Consider the following 27094-nt stretch of genomic DNA (forward strand, 5'->3'; position numbering starts at 1 on the left):
ACAAGGGAAATAGGAAAAAAGCCCCCCAAAATTTGTAACCCAATTTTCTGAGTAAGAACATACCCCATATGTGGATGTAAAGTGCTCTGCGGGCGAACTACAATGCTCAGAAGAGAAGGAGCGCCATTGGGATTTTGAAGAGAAAATGTGTCTGGAATTGAAAGCCACATGAGTTTACAAAGCCCCCATAGTGCCAGAACAATGGATCCCCCCCCACATGTGACCCCATTTTGGAAACTACACCCCTCGTGTAATGTAATAAGGGGTACAGTGAGCATTTACACTCCACATGTGTCTGACAGATTTTTGGAACAGTGGTCCGTGAAAATGAAAAATTTTATTTTTCATTTGCACAGTCCACTGTTCCAAAGATCTGTTAAACGCCAGTGGGGTGTAAATACTCACTGCACCCCTTATTAAATTCTGTGAGGGGTGTAGTTTCCAAAATGGGGTCACATGTGGGGGGGTCCACTGTTCTGGCACCACAGGGGGCTTTGTAAACGCACATGGCCCCTGACTACCATTCCAAATGAATTCTCTTTCCAAAAGCTCAATGGCGCTCCTCCTCTTCTGAGCATTGTATTTCGCCCGCAGAGCATTTTACGTCCTAACATGGGTTATTTCCGTACTCAGAAGAGAAGGGGTTACAAATTTTGGACTAGATTTCCCCTGTATGAATGCTATATTTGAGACTTAAGTGTGTTGCTTCCATTTCTTTACAGCAGCCCAGATTTCATATTTTCTTCAAGACCAAAAAAATAAAGACGAAAAACTGCAGCCATGACGTCTGTATTACCCAGCCAGAAACAAATGGGAAGTGGGACATACACTTTCTCAAGTCAACCCAGAGTCGTTCAGAACCGCAGAAAGTACAGAGGAACAGAGCCACCTATGTAAGTAGAATATCCTTGTGTCTGGTAGCACAGAAGCCACTAGAGAGCAGATGAATTTAGTGTTGTCTTTTTAGTATTTGAAAATCATTGAGAAAGGACCTGACTGCTGAAGTGGGTAACCTAGGGAAGGCTTCACTACCTTTTCAGGACAGTTAAAGGGGTACTCCGGCCCTAGACATCTTATCCCCTATCCAAAGGATGGGGAATAAGATTTCTGATCGCACGGGTCCTGCCTCTGGGGACCTCTGCGATCAGACATCTTATTTCCTATCCTTTGGGATAGGGGATAAGATGTCTAGAGTCCGAGTACCCCTTTAAGGGTTTATTTAGCTGCCAGTTGTCAGGGCTCCTTTAACCCCTTAACGACGCAGGACGTATATTTACGTCCTGCGCCGGCTCCCGCGATATGAAGCGGGATCGCGCCGCGATCCCGCATCATATCGCGTCGGTCCCGGCGGTAATCAACGGCCGGGACCCGCGGCTAATACCACACATCGCCGATCGCGGCGATGTGCGGTATTAACCCTTTAGAAGCGGCGGTCAAAGCGGACCGCCGCTTCTAAAGTGAAAGTGAAAGTGACCCGGCTGCTCAGTCGGGCTGTTCGGGACCGCCGCGGTGAAATCGCGGCGTCCCGAACAGCTGATCGGACACCGGGAGGGCTCTTACCTGCCTCCCCGGTGTCCGATCGACGAATGACTGCTCCGTGCCTGAGATCCCGATAATGCTGATCACAGGCGTGTTAATGCACGCCAGTGATCAGCATTAGAGATCAGTGTGTGCAGTGTTATAGGTCCCTATGGGACCTATAACACTGCAAAAAAAATGTAAAAAAAAAGTGTTAATAAAGGTCATTTAACCCCTTCCCTAATAAAAGTTTGAATCACCCCCCTTTTCCCATAAAAAAAATAACAGTGTAAAAAAAATAAAAAATAAACATATGTGGTATCGCCGCGTGCGTAAATGTCCGAACTATAAAAATATATCATTAATTAAGCCGTACGGTCAATGGCGTACGCGCAAAAAAATTCCAAAGTCCAAAAAAGCGTATTTTGGTCACTTTTTATATCATTAAAAAATGAATAAAAAGTGATCAAAAAGTCCGATCAAAACAAAAATCATACCGATAAAAACTTCAGATCACGGCGCAAAAAATGAGTCCTCATACCACCCCATACGTGGAAAAATAAAAAAGTTATAGGGGTCAGAAGATGACATTTTTAAACGTATAAATTTTCCTGCATGTAGTTATGATTTTTTCCAGAAGTGCGACAAAATCAAACCTATATAAGTAGGGTATCATTTTAACCGTATGGACCTACAGAATAATGATAAGGTGTAATTTTTACCGAAATATGCACTGCGTAGAAACGAAAGCCCCCAAAATTTACAAAATGGCGTTTTTTTTTCGATTTTGTCGCACAATGATTTTTTTTTCCGTTTCGCCGTGCATTTTTGGGTAAAATGACTAATGTCACTGCAAAGTAGAATTGGCGACGCAAAAAATAAGCCATAATATGGATTTTTAGGTGGAAAATTGAAAGGGTTATGATTTTTAAAAGGTAAGGAGGAAAAAACGAAAGTGCAAAAACGGAAAAACCCTGAGTCCTTAAGGGGTTAAATGGGCCCTGTTTAAAAAATAAATAAATGTTTATATGTTGTGGAGACATATCAAAAGTTTACATTTTAAAGCGTACCTGTCATAGTGCAAAAAAAAAAAAAAGTGACATGTTACTCAGGACCCAATCCTGATCATGAACATATAATTTTTATGTGTCTCGGACCTATATATCCAGAGATATAAGCATTTATCTGTTGGTGAGTTACTTTTTCATTGTGCAGGCTGGAGGGGGCGTGTCAGTCTGTCTCCCTCACAGGAGCAAGCCTGGGCAGTCAGCCAATCAGTACTCTCTACTCTGTAACCCTTTCCTCTCTGGTTTTATGCTGTGTCATGTTACTAAGAGAAAGATACATGGAGCTTGCCTGCAGTAATCAGAAGACATTATGGTGAATTCATAACAGGATAAAATGTATAAATATAAGAATAGATCTTTATAAACTTAGAGCAAGGATTTTTTAGATAAAAGTACAGCATTTTTATGACTAGATGTTCTATCTGTTTTATCTTCTCCTAGTAAAGCTGGATGCTAATCAGCATAGTTGTCACTATGTGTGTCATTCATCTTTCACAGACTCCTGAATGTCTGATCAACTTCTTTGTCATTCAGGAGTCTGAGAAAGCTTTGACTATTTCAGCATGCTGGGAGTTGTAGTTTAGTAACAACTGAAGCTGCAATGTTTGTAAATAACTGTGTTAGAGCAGTGTTGCCTCCAGCTGTTGTAAAACTACAGCTCCCAGCATGTCCACACATCCTTTATCTGTAGTTTTGCATACACAATAGAAATCTCCTATACTGGATACCGGTATGCTTTACGGCCGGTATCCAGTATGCTGTAAAATCTAGACTAGTCTGTCTGGCTAAAAGACAGGCGACCCCTAGTGGCGGCTATTTTGAGCTTGAATTTCAGGTGAAAATGTAATTTTTTTTTTAACAGGTGTATATTGTGAAATGTCATATTATGAGTCCTGCAATATATGGAAAGTTTTTAACAATGACAGTGCCTCTTTAAACACTCGCTCCCTGTCTGATCTGAATTTGAAGTAGGCACCCACTGTGCACTGTGAATTTGAAGTAGGCACCCACCGCTCCTAAACCCAACACCATTCCCAGCATTATGAAGTAAAAGTACGGCAAATGTTAAGGATGATACCAAACTCAACGCCAGTGATCAGATTCTGATACTATGCATTTTAAATGTTTTTTTTTTCTTTTGCTATAGGACAGAAGAGGCCTACAGTTATGGAAATATTATGTATGACCGAAGGGTTGTGCGAGGCAACACTTACGCTCAACACATATTTCCTTTGGTGAGTTGGGCACTGTGGACTCTCACTGTATTATTGAAATAAATTCTGCCTTGACAAGAGATACCTGCAGAACAAATGCGTATCCATTGTAAACCTCCATTTTCTCGGTTGCTCTTAATTGGGGGACACCTTACAGATGGGTGTATGCTCTTGCCACTAGGAGGCGCTGACATTAGGGAAAAAAAAGTCGGCTCGTCCCTGGCAGGATATACACGCCCACTTGCAGTGAGGAAATCAGTTTTAGCTAGTGTCAGCAAGGAGGCAAGACACAGGTCTGAGAGCTCCCCAGACCTGGGCTTTTTTAAATTCTATTCTAGTAAGGGCTGTTTAGTTCCTTAGGCTCTTTACTCCCTTTTTGTTTCCTTTTTTCAGGTGGGGGTTCAGGAGCATGGCGCGACCTGTTCCCCCATATGCGGCATGGGACATAAAATACAAGCTCTCGGTCCGGACCACTATTGTCCTATCCTACACGCCGTCGCTCCTCCAGGGGCTTTTGTCTGCTGCCTATGGGCAGCACGTTGCGCGGTGCCCTGTGTCCAATGTCCCCTTTCTATTCTATATTTAATATATAATATAATTATTAAAAACTGTACTTTTTTTTCTTTTTGGCTCACTCAGATCATTTGTTGGTGTTTTGGCTCCCTCTTGTGGCCAACACTCGTATTACAGTTTGACTTCTATTGTTGCTCACTTCATAAAAAAATAAATAAAAAAAACATTGTTTTGGATTGGATTGTTACCAGGGATAGGTTCCCTTCTACCACTGAGGCCATACAATGGGCGAGTTCTTTTGCGTTCCTGGCAGACGCTCAGGTTTTCTTTTAGGATTCCTCATCTGTCGGTCTGCTAGCCATCCATCCTAGGGGTGTTCTTGGTATGTCATGCTATGGGATTCCCTTCTCCACAGGCTATCACATCCGCAGCTAGTAATACGGATTCCCTCATACAGTGCACGGTCCTCAGGGGGAATATCCCTGTGTGGCATGAATTGGAACTGATATTATTATGCCAGACAGTAGTCTCGCCTATTACTCTTTTCATGGCGGACGCGGCAGCATCCGCGGCTCACACTCGATACCCCACTGCTGGTGCGAGGTGCCCAAAGGAGTGTCCCATTGTCTGCTATGGACCTATACCAGTAAGCCAGACAGTGGTCTGCATGGTTGGCTATACCTCCTGTCATACATCAAACGGCTGGTGTATCTGCTGTTGGAGTTCCGGTACCTCACTACTGTACGAGGTGCCGATGGGATGAATCGTTGTCTACTATGGACCCATACCAGTTAGTCGGACAGTGGTCTGCTTGGTTGCCTACACCGCCTGCCATACATTAAACGGCGGCTGGAGTTCCGGTACCTCACTACTTGTGACTGCGTCCCGACGGAGTGTCCTGTTGTCTACTATGGACCATACCAGTAAGCCAGACAGTTTCCTGCATGGTTGTCTACGCCGCCTGTCATTTCTGGTACCTCACTACTGTGTGAGGTGCCCGACGGAATGGCTCGCTGTTTCACTATGGCTCCATACCAGTTAACCAGACAGCGGCACACATAGTTTTCTAGACTGCCCGTCACACATCTCACGGCTGGAGTTCAGGTACCTTACCGCTGTGCAAGGTGCCTGACAGGATGACACGCTGTCGACTATGGCTCCATCCTAGTAAGCCAGACAGTGGTCTGCATTTTTTTTCTTTTGTGGCCCGTCACACAGCTGATGTATTTGTGACTGGAGTCCCAGTACCCCACTGCTGTGTGCGGTATATGTAGAACTGACCCAGTGTGCCCCACGGACTCTGTACGGGATGTCTGGGGCGCTCCTCTGCCTCCCTCCATTTCCCAGGGGGCGGGCTTTCTTGGCCTAATGACAGAGGGGCACATTTATTGCCTGTCTGATTGTTCCCTCTTCGCCAGGCGCCTGGAGGTTTTCTTGTTCAGTCAGAGTGTTGTCTACACTGTTTCCTCCGCCATCGGCCTCTGACCTCTGGGCTGCCATGGACATATCCAGGTTTCCCGTACCTCAATGCTGGTTAGGGATCTGAAGTGGCATCCCTACAGGTATTCGGGATTGATACCAGTCAGACAATCCTTCGTCTGTTGGGTTTTTCTATGCCACCAGGTCGCCCATTGGATGGGCGGCACTCTAGTACCCCGCTTTCTGTGGGAGGTTGAATGGAATGAACCTAGGAGCACAGAAGTCCTATACTTGCCGACTAGACAGTGTTCTGTCGCCGCTGACCCATTGCCTCCCCCATCCCCGGTTTTATAATTACCTGTTCCCGGGGTCCGCGCTACTTCTGGCTCCTGCGACGTCCTGCGCTGTTGCTGTGGGCTGCACAATGACTAGTGACATCCTCAACGCGACGTCACCGTCAGTGGCCCGGCGCACAGTGACAGCTCAGGATGCCGTCGGAGCCAGAAGTAGCGCGGACCCCAGGAATAGGTAATTATAAAACTGGGGATGGGGGAGGCAATGGGGCAGCGGCGGCAGTCTCTGGCCAGAGGAAAGGCAGGGGGAGGCAAGCGGCAGTGGTTGGACTCAGGACCGGCAGGGGGAGAGAAGCGGGTGGCGGCGGTGGTCTCTGGCCCCGCAAAAGCAGCCGCAGGGCAGCGGCGGTGGTGGGACACAGGACCCCAGGACAGGCAGGGGGAGAGAAGCGGGTGGCGGCGGCGGTCTCTGGGCAGGGGGAGGCAATCGGGCAGCGGATTAAAATGCACGGAATATTGGTATAAGTTATCTGTATCTGCTCTAAAAAATCAATATCGGTTGATCCCTAGTTCTTGAGACCTTTTCTACCTGTAAGTCACACTGTCTTTGCATTTTTCCTGCTCCACGTTCATTCTTCCTCTCCTGAGTCTGCGTCTGCAGCTTTGGTGTCTGACACCATTAGGAGATGGGGTGCGGGCTTTTTTTCTGCAGGACCCATGTACTTTCTCAGCAACAGCAGCATCACTCTGTTCTCCTTTCTTAGGTTGCATTGTTGGTCTGCTAGAGGCAGTCCTTCCTTCCTGCTGGTTCCGTGGATGTCTGCGATTTCTTTCGTGTCCGCAGTCTTAGCACCCCACTGCTGTCTGTGTTCCTACATATGCTAGGATCGTTCTGTAGGTGTAGAGCCGACCTTTCCTTTTGTTGGGAGGGGTGAGCCTTGGGGCTTCCGGTGATTTTGCTTCTGCAGTTCTGCAGCGGTTGAGCACTTCTGTTCTGACATGGGGCCTGCTAGGGCGATGGTCAGTTCAACCCCTTCCTATGCTTCCAGGTGTGTGTGTTTTTTTTATTTTATTTAATTTTTTTTTTTCTTCTGTCTGGGGTGGCTCTTCCGTTTTCTTGGGCATGTGTAGTGATCCGGCCAAGACTCCTCCGCGATCCCATTAGTTGGGGCGGTCTTTCTGTTCTGCACTTCTTCATGGCAATTTGTTGTGCGGAGAGTTTTCGCGGACATCTATTTTCCTTACTCTTCAGGGGTTAGTCTTCCTGGTAACTCTTCGTCTCCAGTTTACTTGTTGGTCTCTCCGGTATCCGGGATGCCCCCTTTTTCAAGGTGTTTGCCGCTCCTTCTTTGTTTGGGGTCCATGTCCTCCCGAGTGGAGGGCGTTCAGGTTATCGGCATTACACCAGTACGGCTATTGTCGCCTTCTGGGTGCTCATGTCGGGCCCCTGGGATAGGGGTTTTTGGGTCTGCAGCTGTTCAGGTCTTTGCTCTCTTGCACAGGACATCCTCACAGCAGAATTCCATCTTTCTTTTTTCCTGTGGTTCTTGTCTCTCTATATGACCCGGGTATTTTGGGTCTCTTCAGAGGATGGCCCCTTCCTTTGGCGTCCTAGTCCATCTCCATGGACGGGGGATCTTCCGGGAGCTCGCTTTCTGGGCCTTGTTTGTCTCTGGCCTGGGGGCTCGTCCACAGACCTTGTGGACTCGGGAGTTCGGTCTGGGAACTGACTCCTTTTCTCTGGTGCTTGTTTTTTCCCGCCCTAGGGGACTGCTTTGGTACATCCCATCTGTAAGGTGTGCCCCAATGAAGAGCGACTGAGAAAAGGAGATTCTTTTTTTTTTTTTTTTTTTTTTTTTTTTTTGTGTGCTTACCGTAAAATCTCTCTCTCGTACCCTTCGTTGGGAGACACCGCACCCACCCATTTCTTCATCTTTTTTCCGGATTTCTTTTTCCGGTTCTTGGGTTGTTTATCCGGGATTCCTTTCTAGGGTTCTTCGGACATTTCTTTGTTGGCTTCTCCTACTGCTTTGTGACAAAACTGATTTCCTCACTGCAGGTGGGCGGGTATATCCTTCCAGGGAGGAGCTGTGTCAGCGCCTCCTAGTGGCAAGTGCATATACCCATTTGTAAGGTGTCCCCCAATGAAGGCTACGAGAGAGAGATTTTATGGTAAGCACAAAAAATCTCTTATTGTACATCTCCTTCATAGAAATAACGAAAGAACAAATTGTTTCTTTAGAAAAGAGACTAATTGCTTCATGGTTTTGGACTTTCATGTAGCTCGGATAAATTTTGTTATGAATAACATCATAATAACTACAGTTTTCCATTTAGTCTGCTCAGCCAGATCCAGTAGAGATTCAGAGGAATCAGGAAGCCCGCAGAAGAGCAATTGCAAAGAAACGGGCAAAAGAGCTGCTGAGATCTAGGTCACCAGAACCTGTGGAAGGCAGAAAACACATTGATGTGCAGACAGGTATGAAGAACATTATCGATTGCAATGTTATACACTATTGTATGAAGCACAAGTAGCTATTTTTGCTTGTAACTGATCTGTGACCTGTATTTGTGTCTCCTTGTGGCATATCAGAAGATATCATTAAAGGAGTACTCTGCTCCTAGACATCTTATTCTCTATCCAAAGGGGTAGCCGTAACTCTTTTTTCCATTCACAGACCCATATGCTTGCTTGTTCGTAAAATGTACGGCAAAAATTAAAAAATATTATGTGTGGGGAAATTGAAAAGAAAAATGCAATTTTGTAAATTTTAGAAGGTTTTGTTTTCACACTGCACACTTTATGGTAAAAATAACATGTTTACTTTATTCTATATGTCTGTACAATTAAAATGATACCCATGGTTACTATCGTTTCTATTATTGTGCTGCTTTAAAAAAAAAAAAAGTAATCATTTTTTTTTTTACAAAATAAGTATGCTTAAAATGGTCCTATTTTGACCCTCTTTTAAATAAAAAATTTTCTGTAAAGTGGCTGTTACAGGGCTCATTTCTTGCATCATGATCTGTAGTTTTTATTGGTACCACTTTTGCATATATTTAACATTTTAATGACTTTTTACAAAAAAAATTTTTAAATGTGATGTGACAGTGATTTTGGCCCTTTTTTATTTTTATTTTTTTATTTATTTTTTTAAGTTTACGCCGTCCACTATTTCACTATATGGGACCATTAACATTTATATTTTGATAGTTCAGACATTTACGCACATGCCAATATGTTTGTTTATTTTGTTTGTTTTGTTTTTTTTTACTCTTTTAGGGTAAAATTGGAAAAAGAAACAATTCAAATTTTTATTGGTGAAAGGCTTATTTCCTCTTTTTTATTAGGGACTATTTATAGCAATAACTAGATTGCTAATATTAATTATAGCAATAATTAGATTGCTAATACTGTTCAGTGATGGCACTGAACAGTATTATCTATCCTTTTCTCTGGTCTGCTAGAAGACCCAGGAGAGTAGCAGGGGCAGGTAAGGAGACCTCTGTCCGCCACCTTGGCTGATCGAATCCCTGTGGTCATGCTGTGGGCGATCCGATCATCCATTAGTCCTTTACCCCTACAGGACCCATGACGTACCAGTACCTCATGAGTCTGCTCCCGTTCTAGAACGCGGGGCCACGCCTCTAACAATGGCCGGGACCCGTGGCTAATGCCCTTTAGAGGCGACATTAAAAGTTGAACGCCGCGTCTAAAGTGAAAGTAAATCATTGCCGGTTAGCTCAGGGGGCTGTTTGGGATGTCTGTGGCGAAATCGCGGCATCCCGAACAGCTGTGACACAGCAGGAGGGTCCCTTACCTTGCCTCCTGGTGTCCGATCGCTGAATGACTGCTCAGTGCCTGAGATCCAGGCATGAGCAGTCAAGCGGCAGAATCATTGATCAGTGGTTTCCTATGAGAAACCAGTGATCAATGTAAAAGATCCGTGTGTGCAGTGTTATAGGTCCCTATGGGAGCTATAACACTGCAAAAAAAAAAAAGTGAAAAAAAAAGTGAATAAAGATCATTTAACCCCTTCCCTAATAAAAGTTTGAATCACCCCCCTTTTCCCATTTAAAAAACAAACAAAAAAACTGTGTAAATAAACATATGTAGTATCGCCGCGTGCAGAAATGTCCGAATTATAAAAATATATTGTTAGTTAAACCGCACGGTCAATGGCGTACGCGCAAAAAAAATTCCAAAGTCCAAAATAGTGTATTTTTGGTCACTTTTTATATCATGAAAAAAATGAATAAAATACGATCAATGCAAAAAATGGTACCGCTATAAACTTCAGATCACAGTGCAAAAAATGAGCCCTCATACCGCCCCATACGCTGAAAAATAAAAAAAGTTATAGGGGTCAGAAGATGACAATTTTAAACGTATACATTTTCCTGCATGTAGTTATGATTTTTTTTTTTTTTTTTTTCCAGAAGTACGACAAAATCATACCTGTATAAATAGGGCATCATTTTAATTGTATGGACCTACAGAATAAAGATAAGGTGTAATTTTTATCGAAAAATTTACTGTGTAGAAACAGAAGCCCCCAAAAGTTACAAAATTGCGTTTTTTTCTTCAATTATGTCTCACAATGATTTTTTTTTTTTCCGTTTCACCGTAGATTTTTGGGTAAAATTACAAAGTAGAATTGGTGGCACAAAAAATAAGCCATCATATGGATTTTTAGGTGCAAAATTGAAACTTATGATTTTTTAAAGGTAAGGAGGAAAAAACGAAAATGCAAAAAAACGGAAAAACCCTGGGTCCTTAAGGGGTTAATGGAATCTGTCATCACTATCACCTGCAGTATCCTGTTGGTACAGGCATGTAGTGAGGGTAACACTGATTAAATTCCTCCGGTCTTCAGTAATTCCCGGTCTATGGTATATGCAAAGGCATGGTGCACAGAGGCCTTCCCAAGTCCCTGTCTGGCTGGTATCTTCATGGTAACACCTCCTCCCATGTACTGAGCCTCTGTAGATTGGAGCTTCATTCTGTAGCATAGGAGGCTAAGCACAATGGAGGAGACGTTACCATGAAGATACAAGCCGAATGTCACTGTGCATCGGGGGCTTGTGAATGCACCCCTGTGCGCCAAGCTCCACATTTGCATATACTAAAGACCTGGGATTACTGAAGATCGGGAGCGAGGAGCAGCAAGTATGATTTTCATCAGCCTTGTCTGCTCTACAAGCCTATACAAACAAATAAGTGCGGGTGACACTGGCAGATTCCCTTTTAATTTATTACCATTTCATTTTTAGATGTTAAAACTGTTCAATGCCTTTTAAATCTTCCTTCTTAATTGGTAACACCAGGCAGGATGGATCCCTGGTTTTATGTTGATAGATTTTATAATGATAACTTTTAACCACTTAAGGTAGGTGTCAAGTGAAAACTAGGTGTTCGACAGCTTGGACCCCAAACTAGTACACTTCACGTGTTTTTACTTATGTCACAGAGAATTGTCTAGACTGGATGTAATTGTAGCTACCTTTGCATGTTTTTAGCCATTGCATGTATACAGTATTGGCACTGACTGCCAATACATATCTTTAAAAACAGTGAAAATGTAACTTAAACATCGGTTAGGCTTCACTTTGAAATCCCCCTTTAAAGGAGTACTCCTCTGCTAGACATCTTATCCCCTATCCAAAGGATAGGGGATAAGATGTCTGATTGCGGGGTTCCTGCTGCTGGGCCCCCTGCGATTTCCCCCAGCACCTGGCGTTCTAAACAAACGCTGGGTTCCATGCTGCAGTGGTCATGACGTCACGGTCACACTACACTCTCTCCATTCATGTCTCTGGGAGGGGGCGTGGTGTGACGTCAAATGTTCAGAACGCTGGAGCACCGGAGTACTCCATTAACACAAATTTCCACCTATCCTCTCATTCAATATTTTTAGACCTGGGATTTTGCCATTCACTAATCATACAGTTTTGGGAGCCTCTGTACACTGTATCATCAGTTGTTTTTTTTTTCTTTATACTATTTTCTCTGCATCAATAGTTTTTTTTTTTTTTTTTTTTTTTTTAACCAGTGTGGCCATGCTTCTCTGACCTATTTTCAAGTAAAGAGTTTTTTTGCCCTATAACTGTAACTTGACGCCTTCATAATCATTCTTAGACAATATCCCACAGATCATAATGGTCCTAAAACATCAGTACAACCTTCTTCCATCAGTGTAGTGTGGTTACTCATCCATTTTAACTGCCTAGTTGTTAACCAAAACCTAGCTAGTTATCAGAATATTAGACAGATGTGGTGTTATCCCTGTTCGGTGTGGTCTTTGTTGCAGAGCTTTACTTAGAAGAACTCAGTGACCGTGTTGAGGAGAAAGACATGGAATGCCAGACTGATGCTTTCTTGGATCGGCCGCCTACACCCCTCTTTATCCCAGCAAAGACTGGAGCTGATGTTGCAACACAGATCCTGGAAGGAGAAGTAAATATCTGTAATAGTTTAGTAGTCTGTAAGTTCTAGGCAAGCTACATATGCTTAAAGAAAACCTAGCATGAAGTTTAAAAAAAAATAAAAATAAATATATATTGCGTGGCAGTGCATTATATAGTATAAAATATTCTTATTCGCCATCCCTGGGGGACATTGGCTAGTGAGGATATGAAGTTAGTCTCACCTGCCAGCCCCGTAAGTAGTCTCCTTGGTGGGGAACTATACTTACTTCTCCGGCTGTAATTGCGCCCTATCCGGGTGATGGAGCAGAACGGTGATGCTGAGGGGGCTTGATTACAGCCGGAGAAGAAGGGACCAGGTAAGTAGAGATCCCACCCAAGGGACTATTTACGGGGCCTGCGGGAGTGGCTTTCTAGCTATATATCCTTACCACACCTTATGTATGGTAAAATCTCATGCTATGTTACCTTTGACTGAGATCTTGCACTGCATGTTCTCTGCAATCTTTTCAGACAGTTCAGTATTGTGTTGAATTATCTGGTGCTGATGTTTAAAGCGTGTGGACTTAGGTGCCAAATAGCAAACCTAGAGTGCGAGGTTTCAATTTCAGAATCTGGTGGTAAGTACAGTTTCTAATGATCAGGCTGCCAAGTGTTTGCTGCTGGCATGTACACAGGATGTCCGATGGGTGAGAATCCCACTTCTGGGACACTGTTGGGACAAGAGGTGGTCATTGACTTTTGCAGCCACATCCAAATGTAGACTGAATTATTATGTAGGTGCCTGGAAGCCTCAGATGTACAGTATCCCACTGTATGGAAATCCAGTGATGTATGTCTACCTTTTACTACTGTTAAAAACATATACCCCACCTGTTTTGTGTCTAATTGCATTGAATAATGTAGTAGAATACGATTTTCTATACAGTTGATTAAAAAAAAAATGAACATAGGCCCTGGGGCCTATGTCGGAGGCATACGTTAAATACTTCTAATGAATACCTCTGACAAAAACAAGAGAACAGAGTCTAAATAGGTGAAATGACAATATTGCTGCTCATGTTTTGGATTATTCTGGAAAAATATGTTTTTATTTTATTTTTTTGCTTACACTATTCTTTCAGCTGTTTGACTTTGATCTGGAGGTAAAGCCAATACTGGAGGTGTTGATTGGAAAGACAATTGAGCAGGCTCTACTGGAAGTAATGGAAGAAGAGGAATTGGCTAACTTAAGGGCACAGCAGCGTGCTTTTGAGGAATTGCGTAATGCTGAGCTTGCTGAGGCACAACGACTTGAAGAACAAGAGAGACGCCATAGAGAGGAAAAGGTACAATACTAACAGAATCACTTAAAGTGCATCTGTCATTTGAAATATTGCTAGTAAATAGGCCACACAGTGTACAAGCTGATAAAATTTATATTGCATTCATACCATTCCTATAGGATTTCATTCCCTTATTTCCTTTATAGAAGAATTTTCTCCCACACTAACCTTATATAAGAATTAGGACTTGTAGCACTGACTGACAGGGAATCATGAGACTTTTAGTAATGATTAACAGGGAATACTGAGATTTGTAGTACTGACAGATGTGTCACTATAGGACTTTGATCCCCCACATTATGTGGTGACCTAAAAAAAAATAAAAAAATAAAAAAACACAGTATTCACCAATAACTTTTCTCCTACGCAGCTCCATGTCATCCTTTTGATGGTCTGGTCCTACTCTCTAATTTCTGGGCAAGCAGCTAGGGGAGAGAAATGCTGCTTGCCCTGGAAGTCACATGCCACCATCCGGGAGTTCTGGCTGTTCTAACTGAGCTGATGGCACCTGACCCCTTTCTGGCCTTGGCCAAATGCCCAATCTGTCTGTCTGCTCCAGAAGGATTGTTGAGTTATCCAGTCATCCAGGAAGGACTGGATTTTCAGCATAATTGTGGAACGTTTTTTTTTTTTCATTTTGTTAACAAGCATGAATATCTTCATAGCACAAATGATGACAAATATAGATTGTCAACAAATTTAACACTGACACCTTCCCTTTAATTTATAATTCAGTCACTATCTATTTGAAATCTACAGATCTTATTTGTTTTCTTTGCAGGAACGGCGAAAACAACAACAAAGAGAAATGCTTCTGAAAGAAAAGGAGACTGCAGAGAAAGTGGCAGCTAGAGCCTTTGCCCAGCAGTACTTGGCTGATCTCATTCCTTCTGTATTTAGCAGCTTGAGGGACAATGGATACTTCTATGATCCTGTAGAAAGAGGTGTGTAAATCACAAACAGTGCATATGTTCATTGTTCAAGAAAAATTGATAATACATTGATCAGGATTTCCGTAAAGACAATCCTAAAATGTTAAACCCTGTTAACGGCGCAGGACGTAAATGTACGTCCTGGTGAGGTGGTACTTAACGCACCAGGACGTACATTTACGTCCTAAGCATAACCGCGAGCATCGGAGCAATGCCCGTATCAAGCGCGTCGATCCCGCGGATGTCTGCCATTAACCCCTCAGATGCCGTGATCAATACAGATCACGGCATCGCAGTCTTTAAAATGGATGATCGGATCGCCCGCAGCGCTGCTGCGGCGATCCGATCATCCAGCACGGCAGACAGAGGTCCCCTCACCTTGTTCCACTGCCTTCCCACAGACCAGAGCAGAAGATGACCGATAACCATGATCAGTGCTATGTCCTATACATAGCACTGAACAGGATTAGCAATCGAATGATTGCTATAAATAGTCCCCTATGGGGACTATTCAAGTGTAAAAAAAAAAAAAAAAAAAAAAAAAAAAAAAGTTAAAAAGTAAACAAAATTTGACTACCCCCTCCCCCAATAAAAACGTAAATTGTCCCATATTCCCTATTTCACCCCCCAAAAAGTGTTAAAAAAATATTTTATATACAGTGACCCCCTGACCTACGATGGCCCCGACATACGATCATTTCAACATGCGATGGCCTCTCAGAGGCCATCGCATGTTGAAGGCAGCATCAACATACGATGCTTTTGTATGTCGGGGCCATCGCATAAACGGCTATCCGGCAGCGCTGACTGCTTCAGCTGCCACCGGATAGCCGTTTACGGTGCCCCGTGTGCTCCGGTGATGGTCTCCTACCTGTCCTTGGGGCTCCGGAGCATCCTCTTCGGGATCCTGTCCATCGCCGGCGCTCTCCATCGTGTCATCACGTGAGAGCGACGTACCCGGGCAGCAGAGACGTTCCGGAGCGGCAGGGACACCATGGGGATGCGGGCGACAGCGATGGACCAGCCGCAGCAGGGACCAGCAGTGGACCAGGGCAGCGGTGACGGGTCCGGAGCGGCGGGGACAGGTGAGTACAACTTCCTATACTTTACATTGCACGGATCCCTCAACATACGATGGTTTCAACAAACTATGGTTCATTTGGAACGGATTAGCATCGTATGTTGAGGGACCACTGTACATATTTGGTATTGTCGCGTGCATAAATATCTGAACTATTAAAATAAAATGTTAATAATACCGTACGGTGAACGGCATGAATGTAAAAAAAAAAAAAAAGTCCAAAACAGCTGCTTTTTTATAACTTTTTATTCCAAAAAAAATTAATAAAAAATGGATTCAAAGTTTTATATAAGCAAATATGGTATCAATAAAAAGTACAGATCATGGTGCAAAAAATGATCCCTCATACCGCTGCTTATACGGAAAAATGAAAAAGTTATAGGTCTTCAAAATGGGGGATTTTAAACATACTAATTTGTTTAAAAAGTTTGCGATTTTTTTTTTTTTTTTTTTTTGTAAGCGCAACAGTAATAGAAAAGTATGTAATCATGGGTATCATTTTAACCGTATTGACCCAAAGAATAAAAAACACATGTCATTTTTACCGTAAATTGTACGACGTAAAAACAAAACCTTCCAAAATTAGCAAAATTGCGGTTTTCTTTTTAATTTCACCTCACAAATAGTATTTTTTTGGTTGCGCCATACATTTTATGGTAAAGTGAGTGATGGCATTACAACGGACAACTGGTCGTGCAAAAAACAAGCCCTCATCCTAGTCTGTGGATTAAAATATAAAAGAGCTATGATTTTTTTGAAGGCGAGGAGGAAAAAATGAGTCCTTAAGGGGTTAAAACCACATTTTAATATAGTTTATGATGAGATCTGATCAGAGGCCTAAAGCTTAGTGCTTTTCTACTGAGAGATGTCACAAGAGGACATGTCATGAGAACCTGGTAGGTTTCGCTATGGTGGGTCACAGTAGCCGCTCCACCTCAGAGAAGCTGGAACAATCCTATGAGGATATTATGGTTATGTTCTGTGTCTGCACCCACAGGAGAGCGTTCTTCTCCCTGCCTACAGCAGCAGCTGGCCTGTTAGCACTTGGATTTCCTTGCTGCCGTCACAGCTACCAGCAAAGTGGATGAAAAACAGATGGCCTACAGTTTCCTTTTATTCCCAAACCCGGCAAAAGCTTCGGTGCTACATAAAAGGATGTTGTCACAGCTGTCATGGCCTATGACTACAGGGTCACCTGGGGAAACTTCAGTAATAATTGTCCATAAATACTACATATATCAATGTGTATAACAGAGGCCAGCGACGCATACCATACAGTGGCATCTGTCAGCAGTAGGTTATAACTGGGCTCCACAGGATGGGATAGCATAGTCTACTACGTTTCAGACACTGGCCAGACAGTTTTGCAACACAAGGATAAGGATACATTTAGCGTTTCTCGGGTGTCTTTCTGATGTACAGGCTGTATATAGATTTTAAAGAACATGATGTGAACCTAGCCTGATGTGTACTTACAGATGTATTTAGTTATCTGAATCGGCACAAGATCGCACAATATAATTCAAACCAGATATCATCACAATCTCTCAGTAGTGCAGATTCAGGCCTTGGTATTTTAACTGCAAGCGGCCATATTTCAGTAAAGGAAAAGCATGTCCACAAATTCAGATTTGGTACTGCCTTTGTAAACATACAGTACACATTCAACTTTGTTTGATTTGATTGAAATATAATGTGTCGTTAGTATTTGTTTCTTCACGTTAAATTTTTTCATTGTGTGTTTTATGTGTTAAACAGATGTTGAGACTGGATTCATGCCATGGCTAATGGCTAGTGTGAAGAAAGCGCTGGAGAGAAATGAACTGGGCAGGACAGTGCTTGACAGTAAGTTATTTCTTGCAGTGAATACATGAAAATATGTAGGAGCTTGGTGCATGAGGGGTGTTCCCGAGCCTCCCCCCGTGCAGTGATTTCAGTCTTCAATCTCCAAAGGAAGTACTTCCTCCCTATTGAGGCTCCTAGGTTGCAGAATGAAGCTCCACTCTGCAGCATAGCATTTCTCCCACATGCACAGCCGGTCACAGGAGGCATGAACTGAAACCTCTCGCAAGAGAGATTTCACAATGGAGGAGAGGTCTTATATTGCAGAGTGAAGCTTCATTTTGCAGCATAGGAGCCTCAGCACAGGGAGAAGTGCTTTCTCTAAACTAAAAATGTATGTCACCGTGCATAGAGGTCTTGGAAACGCCCCTCGTGCAACCATTATTAAAATATAAGTTCCCTTTTATTTTATAAGACTATAACAGAACATTTAAAGAAGCACTCCAGGTTTTGGTTTATTTTTGCCCATATCATGCACACTCCCTATCACTAGTCCTACAGCGTGATATGTTTTATTTTAGCACAGCTGCATTCAGTGCACATTACTGTAACTGGGTCGTGTGATCACCAGTCTGACCCACAAAAATTTACAGTGTTTAATACATCAAAGGAGGGGTCAGTGCTGACCTATCACACTTCTCCTGCTAGCTCTCATCCAGCTCTGTCTATGCTTCTGTTACCTTTATGGGATCAGGACATGTAGTAGATATATATAGCTCCTGAGGCTGTGTTACACAATGTGATTTTTGCTGCATACTACTGTTATTGCTGCAATTTTCCAAAAATCTCAACATGATTTGGAATGGTTTACTGCAGTTGTGCCTATTATGGAAAATCATTTCAGATTGGTGAAAAATCTTCAGGACTTTCATGTAATAGCACTGAATATATGATATCCAGAACAGTACAGATCTAACAGTGCGACATATTGGTTTGCAATACCCTGTTATATTGTCATCAAATGACATATTCCCTTAAATTAAGAGCCTAGGTTATCAGTGTCACCCGCACTAACCTGTTTGTACAGGCTTGTAGTGCCAATGACCGGTGACACTGACGATAATGATACTTACCTATCCCTAATTCGTGGTCCAGTTCACCCGTTTTCTTCACTGTTCAGGAGGCAGACTTGTTGCTCACAGCTGGGCAGAGTGAAGAAGCTGCTGTGATGTTGGCATGCTCTTGAAGCTTTTTCCACACGCCAAGCCAGCTGTCCAAACGAGGAAGCTAACAGGCGAACGGGACCACAGATCGGGAATAGATAGGTCTCATTATCATCAGAAGACAGATTCCCTTTAAAGGGGTACTCCTTCCCTAGACCTCTTATCCCCTATCCACCGTCACACCCCCTCCCATAGACTTGCATTAAGGGGGTGGGCCATGATGTCATGAGGGAGCAGGTCCGTGATGTCACGAATCGCTGGCCCCTGTATCGTGAGTCATCAGCCACAGAGCAAACTTTGGCTCTGTGCTGCAGATGACTAGGGTGCAGCAGGGAGATTGCGGGGGTCCCCAGCCGTGGGCCCCCCGTGATCAGACATCTTATCCCCTATGCTTTCATGGGGATAAGATGTCTAGGGGCAGAGTTCCCCTTTTAAGGTAAGCTATCAAGAAGGACCTTATTTAAGCAGATCTTTAAACATTAATGCAGCCACTATGAATGCTTAGTAGTGCATATAAACTGCATTTGTATTGGTTTTGCTTTTATTAATTCTTTTTATTACTTCTAGTATTAATCCGGGAAGTAGTGGAAAAGCGGATTGATGATTACAGCAAGTTGGAGCTAACCGAGTCATCCGTCATATAGGAGATGTATAAAGGTGTGCAGTTGTTGAGACTAATGTATACATATATCGTGCACAACTTTAAAGGGCTTATACAGGGTTAGAAAATCTTGGTTGCTCTCTTATATAATCAGTGCTACAACTTTCTGTAGGTTATGTGTGGTATGGCAACCTAGCACCATTTTGGGATGAGGTTGAGCTGCCATATGACACACAGCCTGTCAACGTTTGTGAAGAGGTCTTTTGAAAGAAAGAAAGCAGCCATATTTTTCTAACCCTAAACAACCCCTGTTAAGGGAGTACTGCAGTGTAAGACTCGAACGCTGCATCTCCGCTTCTCCCTTCGAGATACATGATGGGGGCATGTCGGCGTACAGGAGAATGCAGGGGGTCCCAGCGTTCTGACCCCCCCGCAATCAGACACTTATGCTCTTACCTTTTTTAATTGTCTGCTAGCCCACCTTCGCTTACTGGACTTTGTCTATGCCTGTGCTTCAGCTTGGACAAAGCCATGATTTCTATAAAAAGCAAATAACTTTTTCTTAAGAAGTATATTAGAAAGGTTAAAGGGGTACTCCGGCCCTAAGAAGTCTTATCCCCTATCCAAAGGATAGGGGATAAGATGTCTGATTGCGTGGGTTCTGCCGCTGGGGACCCCCGCAATCTTGCATGCAGCACCCACCTCCCATAGACTTGTATTGCGGGGGCGGGGCGCAGGTGGGTGCTGCATGCAAGATTGTGGAGGGTCCCCAGTGGCAGGACCCCCGTGATCAGACATCTTATCCCCTATCCTTTGCATAGGGGATAAGATGTCATAGGGCCGGAGTGCTGGATTCACAACAGAGAAACAACTTGATTTTGAAATCCCAACACAGTCAGGAAAAAATTGTCTACTTAAAAAGTCACAAAAAAAGTTACTTTGACAAATTTAGAGCAAAAATGAGTAAGATATTATGTGTTATAATTATCGTTGAAGAATTTTATTCTGGACTCTTAGAAGTTTTAGGTGTACATATGATTAAAAAAAAATTATAATTCTTGAATTCATGTTAAACAGCAGTTTCTTTCTTTGCAGTGGGCACCTCAGATACATGCAGGCAACATCAAGCAAACCTGTGCAGATTAGAAGTATGAAGAATAACGAATTTATCCGGCGACAAATCTAATAAATTATATTTTACAACATCAACTGTTATTTAAATGTTTTCTAACACATTTTTGTAACGTTAGGTTGAAAACAGTTCCTCTTAAACATTAACTTGGATGTAGTTGTTCTATCATATACATAGTGATCAGCTATAACATTAAAACCACTGACAGGTGAAGTGAAGAATTGCTTTTCTCGTGCCAGTGACAACTACCAAGGGGTGAGATATATTAGACAGCAAGTAAACAGTAAATTCTTGATGCTAATGTGTTGGGATCAAGAAAAAAAAAGTGTAAGGATACAACTTTAAGAATTGCCAAAATTTGATAGCTAGATGACTGGGTCCAAAACAGCAGGTCTCAGAGGGTGTTCCTGGTATGCATATATTATGGGAGAGATTCATCAAAACGTGTGCAGAGGGAAAGTTGGTCAGTTGCCCATAGCAACCAATCAGGTTGCTTCTTTTATTTTTCAGATTTTTTTTTCTTCAAAAATTTAAGTGGTCTGATCAAGTGATCATGTCAAATTTTTCTCTGCACAGGTTGATAAATCTCCCCAATGCCTAATGTCCAAGGAAAAACAATTGGTGTCCAAGTGAGTCCAAAACTCATTGCTAAAAAAAAAAAAAATTACTGATTGTGATAGAAAGGTGCCAGAGAACACAATGTACTGCAGTTTGTTGCACATGGGCTGAGTAGCCAATGACCAGTGGAAGTGTCCACACTGACCTCTATCCACCACAGAAAATGTGTTTAGCCTAAAAATCTAAAAAGGGGTAAATATTAATAAATGAAGGGGCTAGAGATGAGCGAACTTACAGTAAATTCGATTCGTCACGAACTTCTTGGCTCGGCAGTTGATGACTTTTCCTGCGTAAATTAGTTCAGCTTTCCAGTGCTCCGGTGGGCTGGAAAAGGTGGATACAGTCCTAGGAGACTTTTTCCTAGGAATGTATCCACCTTTTCCAGCCCACCGGAGCACCTGAAGGCTGAACTCATTTACGCAGGAAAAGTCATCAGCTGCCGAGCCGAGAAGTTTGTGACGAATCAAATTTACTGTAAGTTTGCTTATCTCTAGAAGGGGCGAAAGGGGCCCATATAATGAAGTGAAGGGGTTAAAGTCAGGAATATTACTACCGTATATACTCGAGTATAAGCCGACCCGAGTATAAGCCGAGACCCCTAATTTCAACCCAAAATCCCAGGAAAAGTTATTGACTCGAGTATAAGCCTAGGGTGGGAAATACCTCATCCCCCCCTGTCATCATCCAGACCCGTCATTAACATCCTCATCATCATCCCCTTGTCATCATCCCACACATCCCCCCCCCTTCATCATCCCCTTATCATCCCACACATCCCCCCTTCATCATCCCCTTGTCATCATCCCACACATCCCCCTTCATCATCCCCTTATCATCCCGCACATCCCCCCTTCATCATCCCCTTATCATCCCACACATCCCCCCTTCATCATCCCCTTATCATCCCACACATCCCCCCTTCATCATCCCCTTATCATCCCACACATCCCCCCTTCATCATCCCCTTGTAATCATCCCACACCCCCCCCCCCTTCATCATCCCCACCCCCCTTCATCATCCCCACACCCCCCCCCTTCATCATCCTCTTCTCATCATTCGCCCTCAGTGGTCTTCAACCTGCGGACCTCCAGAGGTTTCAAAACTACAACTCCCAGCAAGCCCGGGCAGCCATCGGCTGTCCGGGCTTGCTGGGAGTTGTAGTTTTGAAACCTCCGGAGGTCCGCAGGTTGAAGACCACTGCGGCCTTCAACATCATCCAGCCCCCTCTCACCCCCTTTAGTTCTGAGTACTCACCTCCGCTCGGCGCTGGTCCGGTCCTGCAGGACTGTCCGGTGAGGAGGTGGTCCGGTGAGGAGGTGGTCCGGGCTGCTATCTTCACCGGGGGCGCCTCTTCTCCGCGCTTCCGGCCCGGAATAGAGGCGTTGCCTTGACAATGACGCAGAATTACGTTGGCAATGAACGCACCTCTGCGTCGTTGTCACGGCAACGTGACTATTCTGAGGCCGGGCCCGAAGCGCTTAGAAGAGGCCTCCCCGGTGAAGATAGCAGCCCGGAACACTATCCCACCGGACCACCTCCTCACCGGACAGTCCTGCAGGACCGGACCAGCGCCGAGCGGAGGTGAGTACTCAGAACTAAAGGGGGTGAGAGGGGGCTGGATGATGTTGAAGGCCGCAGTGGTCTTCAACCTGCGGACCTCCGGAGGTTTCAAAACTACAACTCCCAGCAAGCCCGGACAGCTGATGGCTGCCCGGGCTTGCTGGGAGTTGTAGTTTTGAAACCTCTGGAGGTCCGCAGGTTGAAGACCACTGCGGGTGGGGGAGTTCACTCGAGTATAAGCCGAGGGGGGTGTTTTCAGCACGAAAAATCGTGCTGAAAAACTCGGCTTATACTCGAGTATATACGGTAAGTGCGGCTAACAAGGGCAAAATTAGCAGGTGAGGAGCCAAAGGAGACAGAAATGACTGATTGCACATGCAGAGGGCAGAAATATTACTGCTAATCCACTGTATCTAAGCCCATCAAATGTTATCAATGTCCTAGTCACTCACTGACCACTTTATTAGGTACACCTGTTCAATTGCTTGTTAACTTAATGAGCTAATCAGCTCCAATCACATGGCGGCATTCAAGCACATAGAAATGGTCACATCAACTGGAGTTTAAACTAAGCAGCAGGAGGGGGTAGCTTTAAACAGGCATTGCTTCTACCAGATGGGTTGGTCTGAGTATTTTAGAAACTTCTGATCTACTGGGATGTTCATGCACCCCTAGGGTTTACAGAGAATGGTCAGAAAAAGAGGTCCAGTAAGTGGAAGTTGTGTGGATAAAAATGTATTGTTAATGTCAGAGGAGAATGGGCAGACTGGTTCAAGAAGACAGGCAACAGTGACTCAAACAACCACTTCTCATAACAAAGATGTGCAGAATACCATCTCTGAATGTACAACACCTCAAACCTTGAAGCACATGGGCTACAGCAGCAGACTGAGGCTACAATTCACACAGGCTCACCAAAATTGGACATTGGAATACTGTAAGAACATTGCCTGGTCTGATTAGACCCCTGAAACATGTTGACTATTTTATAAATATTAAAATAAGGATTTTGCAGCAATTGAACGATTTATGTAGAGGTTGAGATTTTACTGGATCATTTTTAACTGGATTCATGAGGCACTAAACAAGTGAAATATAAATACAGTCTATACCTGTAATATCTGTGACATAAGTGTACATAGAAGGGGGTTGATGTGACATTCAGACCCCCCCAAGCTGAGTTACTACTGATATGTGATCTAAAAGCATATTGTTTTGAACTGTGTTCCCCCCACATCCAATGGTTTTCTTTTTTCTATATGCAAAATATATTCAATTCAAACTGTGAAACGTGAAAGCATGGATTCATCTCGCTTGTATTCAAGGTTAAGACCAATTCGCACAATTTGAGCCCCTTAGTACCATATAAGCATAATTTCCACATGACAGCTTACCTGAGTATTGTTGCTGACTATGTTCATCCCTTTATAGCCACAATGTACATATGTTCTGATGGCTACTTCCAGCAGGATAATGTCACACTAACTCCAATGACCTCCATGGTCCATAGATCTCCATCCAATAGGGTGCCTTTAGGATGTGGTGGAATGGGAGATTGGTATGATGGATGTGCAGCTGAAAAATCTGCAGTAATTGTGTGATGCCATCATGACCATATTGACATGTTTCAAGCTCCTTGTAGAAATTATGCCATAAAGCATGAAGGCAAAAGGGGGTGTAAGGTGTACTTAACCTCATAGGGACGAAGGGCATATATATACACCCTTGTCCTGCTCCCCTTCTATGACGCGCACTCAGGAGCAGAGCACGCGTCATAGCGCGATGGTCCGCCAAGACATGTGACTAATGCCGAACATCACTGATCGCTGTGATGCCCAGCATTAACCTTTTATACATCACGATCAAAGTTGATAGCAGTATCTAAAATTGAAAAAAAAATAAAAATCCCGGCTGCTCAGTCAGGCTGGTTGTGATCAACGCGGTGAAACCGCGGTGTCCCGATCAGCTGAGAGGATGGTGGGAGGGCCCTTACCTGCCTCCTCACTGTCCGTTCAGTGCCTCGATTCTCGAGTCAGCGCCGACAACAGTGATCAATGCTATGCTATGGCATAGCATTGTTCAGTATATGCAATCTAATGATTGCATGTCATAGTTTTCCCATTAAAACAAAAAAAAATATGTAAACAAAAATAAACACGTGGTATTGCCGCGTGTATAAATGTCCGAACTATCAAAAGATAATGTTACTTCAACTACAGGGTCAATGGCATATACGTTAAAAAAAAAAATAAAAAAAAATTTGCATATTTCTGGTAACTACTTTAAAAATTTTTATAAAAAGCAATCAAATCAATCTCATCAAAACAATGGAACAGAGAAAATCTACAGATCACAGCACAAAAAATGAGCTCTCACACATCCCTGTATACTAAAAAATTCAAAAGTTATAGGGGTCGGAATAGGACATTTTTAGACATGCTAACTTTAGTACAAAAAATGTATAATTTTTTGAAAGAAGTAAAACAAAATAAAACTTAGATATGTTGGGTACCACTTTAACCGTTTGGACCTACAGAATAAATATATGGTGTCATTTTACTGAAAAGTGCACTGTGTAGAATCGGAAGACCCCAAAAAGTTACAAAATGGCTTCTTTAAATTTTTTTTTAATTAAATTGTAAATAAGTTTGACACGATGTAATGTCTGATCTTGTCTGCACGTGTCTCCTCTGCATTGTAAAAATGCTTTGGAATATGTTAGCATTATAAAAATATTGTTATGATTAACAAGATTGGAAATTCCTTTGTAATTGTCAAAGATCTGTTGTTAGAAATGTGTAATATTGTTATTATCCACTAGGTGGTGCTACAGCATTGATCAGTGCACAGGATGGTGATTGCAGACAGATATCTATTTCAAAAGCCACAGCCATTGGCACAAAAGTAGTGATGAAAACAGTTATTTTATTAAAACTGTTAAATTGTTATTAAACTGAAAACCAATGTTTTTTTTAAATGTTGTTATATATATATATATATATATATATATATATATATATATATATATAATGTCAGTTATTAAAGCAGATGTATGGCTGCTCATGGGGGTCCTTAGCTAAACCAAGTAAAATAAGGTGCCCACAACTCTTTAGACACAAATACCCAATACGAATACCAGCAGTTCTCTGTTCACATAGCTATATAAACTATGGGGGAGATATTCAGAAACTACTGTAATTTCTGTCACAGTGATATTAATTACACTTTTTTTTTTCATTCTCACATTCTCAAAGGTGCTGCTTTGAAAATATGAGAGCTCATTTTTGTGCCACTTTTGGGTTTTCTAGTGCCAAAAATAGCTAAATCTGAAGAAAACATTTATTTGTTGCCGCCATATTGGATTTTTTTTGCTCCAAAACATTGCAAACATTGCCACAATTTTTGGTGCCAAATTTTACATCACAGATAATTCTGGAGGAAGCATCTCATGTAATATTCCATGATTAATAATGCCCAAACAAGTGATAACTGTATAAATAAAACATTTCTAGGGCTTAAATGTGAGTTCAGATGCAGTGACCATGAAAAAAATATATATATATTTATTTAATAACATTTATTATTTATTAATAACATGTATTATTTATTTAATAACATTTATTAACATGTATTATTTATTTAATATATATATATATATTTTTTTTTATAACATTTTCCAATTGTTTTTTTTTTTCAATAATTAACACATTTTCCCAAAAAACTAAAGAAAAAACTACAACCATGACTGCGATTTCTACACACAAAGCAAAATGCAAAAAGCTGGTGTGAAATTTTTTATGTCGAATGTTTAAATTTAAATTTACATAGCTACACCCCCTTTTTTGCAAAACTGGTGTTACTAGTGTAAACCTTGGATAATTTTCATGTATAACACTGAATATTTGCCAACATTTTTGGTGTAAAACAACATTTTTGTTGGGAAGAGTTTTGAATATGACCCCCCCCCCCCCCCCCCCCCAATGTGTATTAACTGTCTGCAAATCAGCATTATTTTTACTATCACAGTTTTTACTTGTAGAGGCTTTTTTTTTTTCAACTCCCATTGACTTCAGTGTGAGCTTCTGAGAGGAACTACTCTAAATAAAGTAACATCGCTTCTTTTTTTATAGGGCTGAATTTCATGCTGTTTTGAGCATTACATTGAGCACAAGTTCTTGAGGTGTTTTTGTGGCATGGGGACATATATCAGGATTTTTGGGATGCTTTTTTGCCCATGTGAACATATTGTTTGCCACAGTATCCACATTAGAGTGTCAGTAACTAGTGTTGGGCGCGAATATTCAAAAATAAAAATTTTATCGCAAATATATTCGCTATATATTTGAAATTACGAATATTCACGTATGTGAATATTTGCATATTCCTTCT

General features: G+C 42.5%; 1 protein-coding gene across 1 annotated transcript; it reads left to right on the forward strand.

The window, feature by feature from the left end:
- The first annotated feature begins 719 nt into the window (after nt 1-719).
- On the forward strand, nt 720-20603 carry RSPH3 (radial spoke head 3). The gene is made up of 9 exons (XM_056566649.1): nt 720-893; nt 3733-3820; nt 8362-8503; nt 12336-12481; nt 13575-13778; nt 14557-14719; nt 17547-17633; nt 19361-19450; nt 20490-20603. The coding sequence occupies exons 1-8, from the start codon at nt 781-783 to the stop codon at nt 19435-19437; spliced, it is 1020 nt and encodes a 339-aa protein (XP_056422624.1). The 5' UTR covers nt 720-780; the 3' UTR covers nt 19438-19450; nt 20490-20603.
- Nucleotides 20604-27094: the final 6491 nt, after the last annotated feature.

Source organism: Hyla sarda, chromosome 3, assembly GCF_029499605.1.
Source record: "Hyla sarda isolate aHylSar1 chromosome 3, aHylSar1.hap1, whole genome shotgun sequence".
Lineage (NCBI taxonomy): Eukaryota > Metazoa > Chordata > Amphibia > Anura > Hylidae > Hyla > Hyla sarda.

What these genes read in the sequence shown, in the direction of transcription:
- RSPH3 (XM_056566649.1), top strand. Translation starts at nt 781, where the DNA reads ATGACGTCTGTATTACCCAGCCAGAAACAAATGGGAAGTGGGACATAC. An exon ending in CTATGATCCTGTAGAAAGAG is followed by an intron (nt 14,720 to 17,546) that starts GTGTGTAAATCA and finishes TGTGTTAAACAG; the next exon opens with ATGTTGAGACTGGATTCATG. An exon ending in GGGCAGGACAGTGCTTGACA is followed by an intron (nt 17,634 to 19,360) that starts GTAAGTTATTTC and finishes TATTACTTCTAG; the next exon opens with TATTAATCCGGGAAGTAGTG.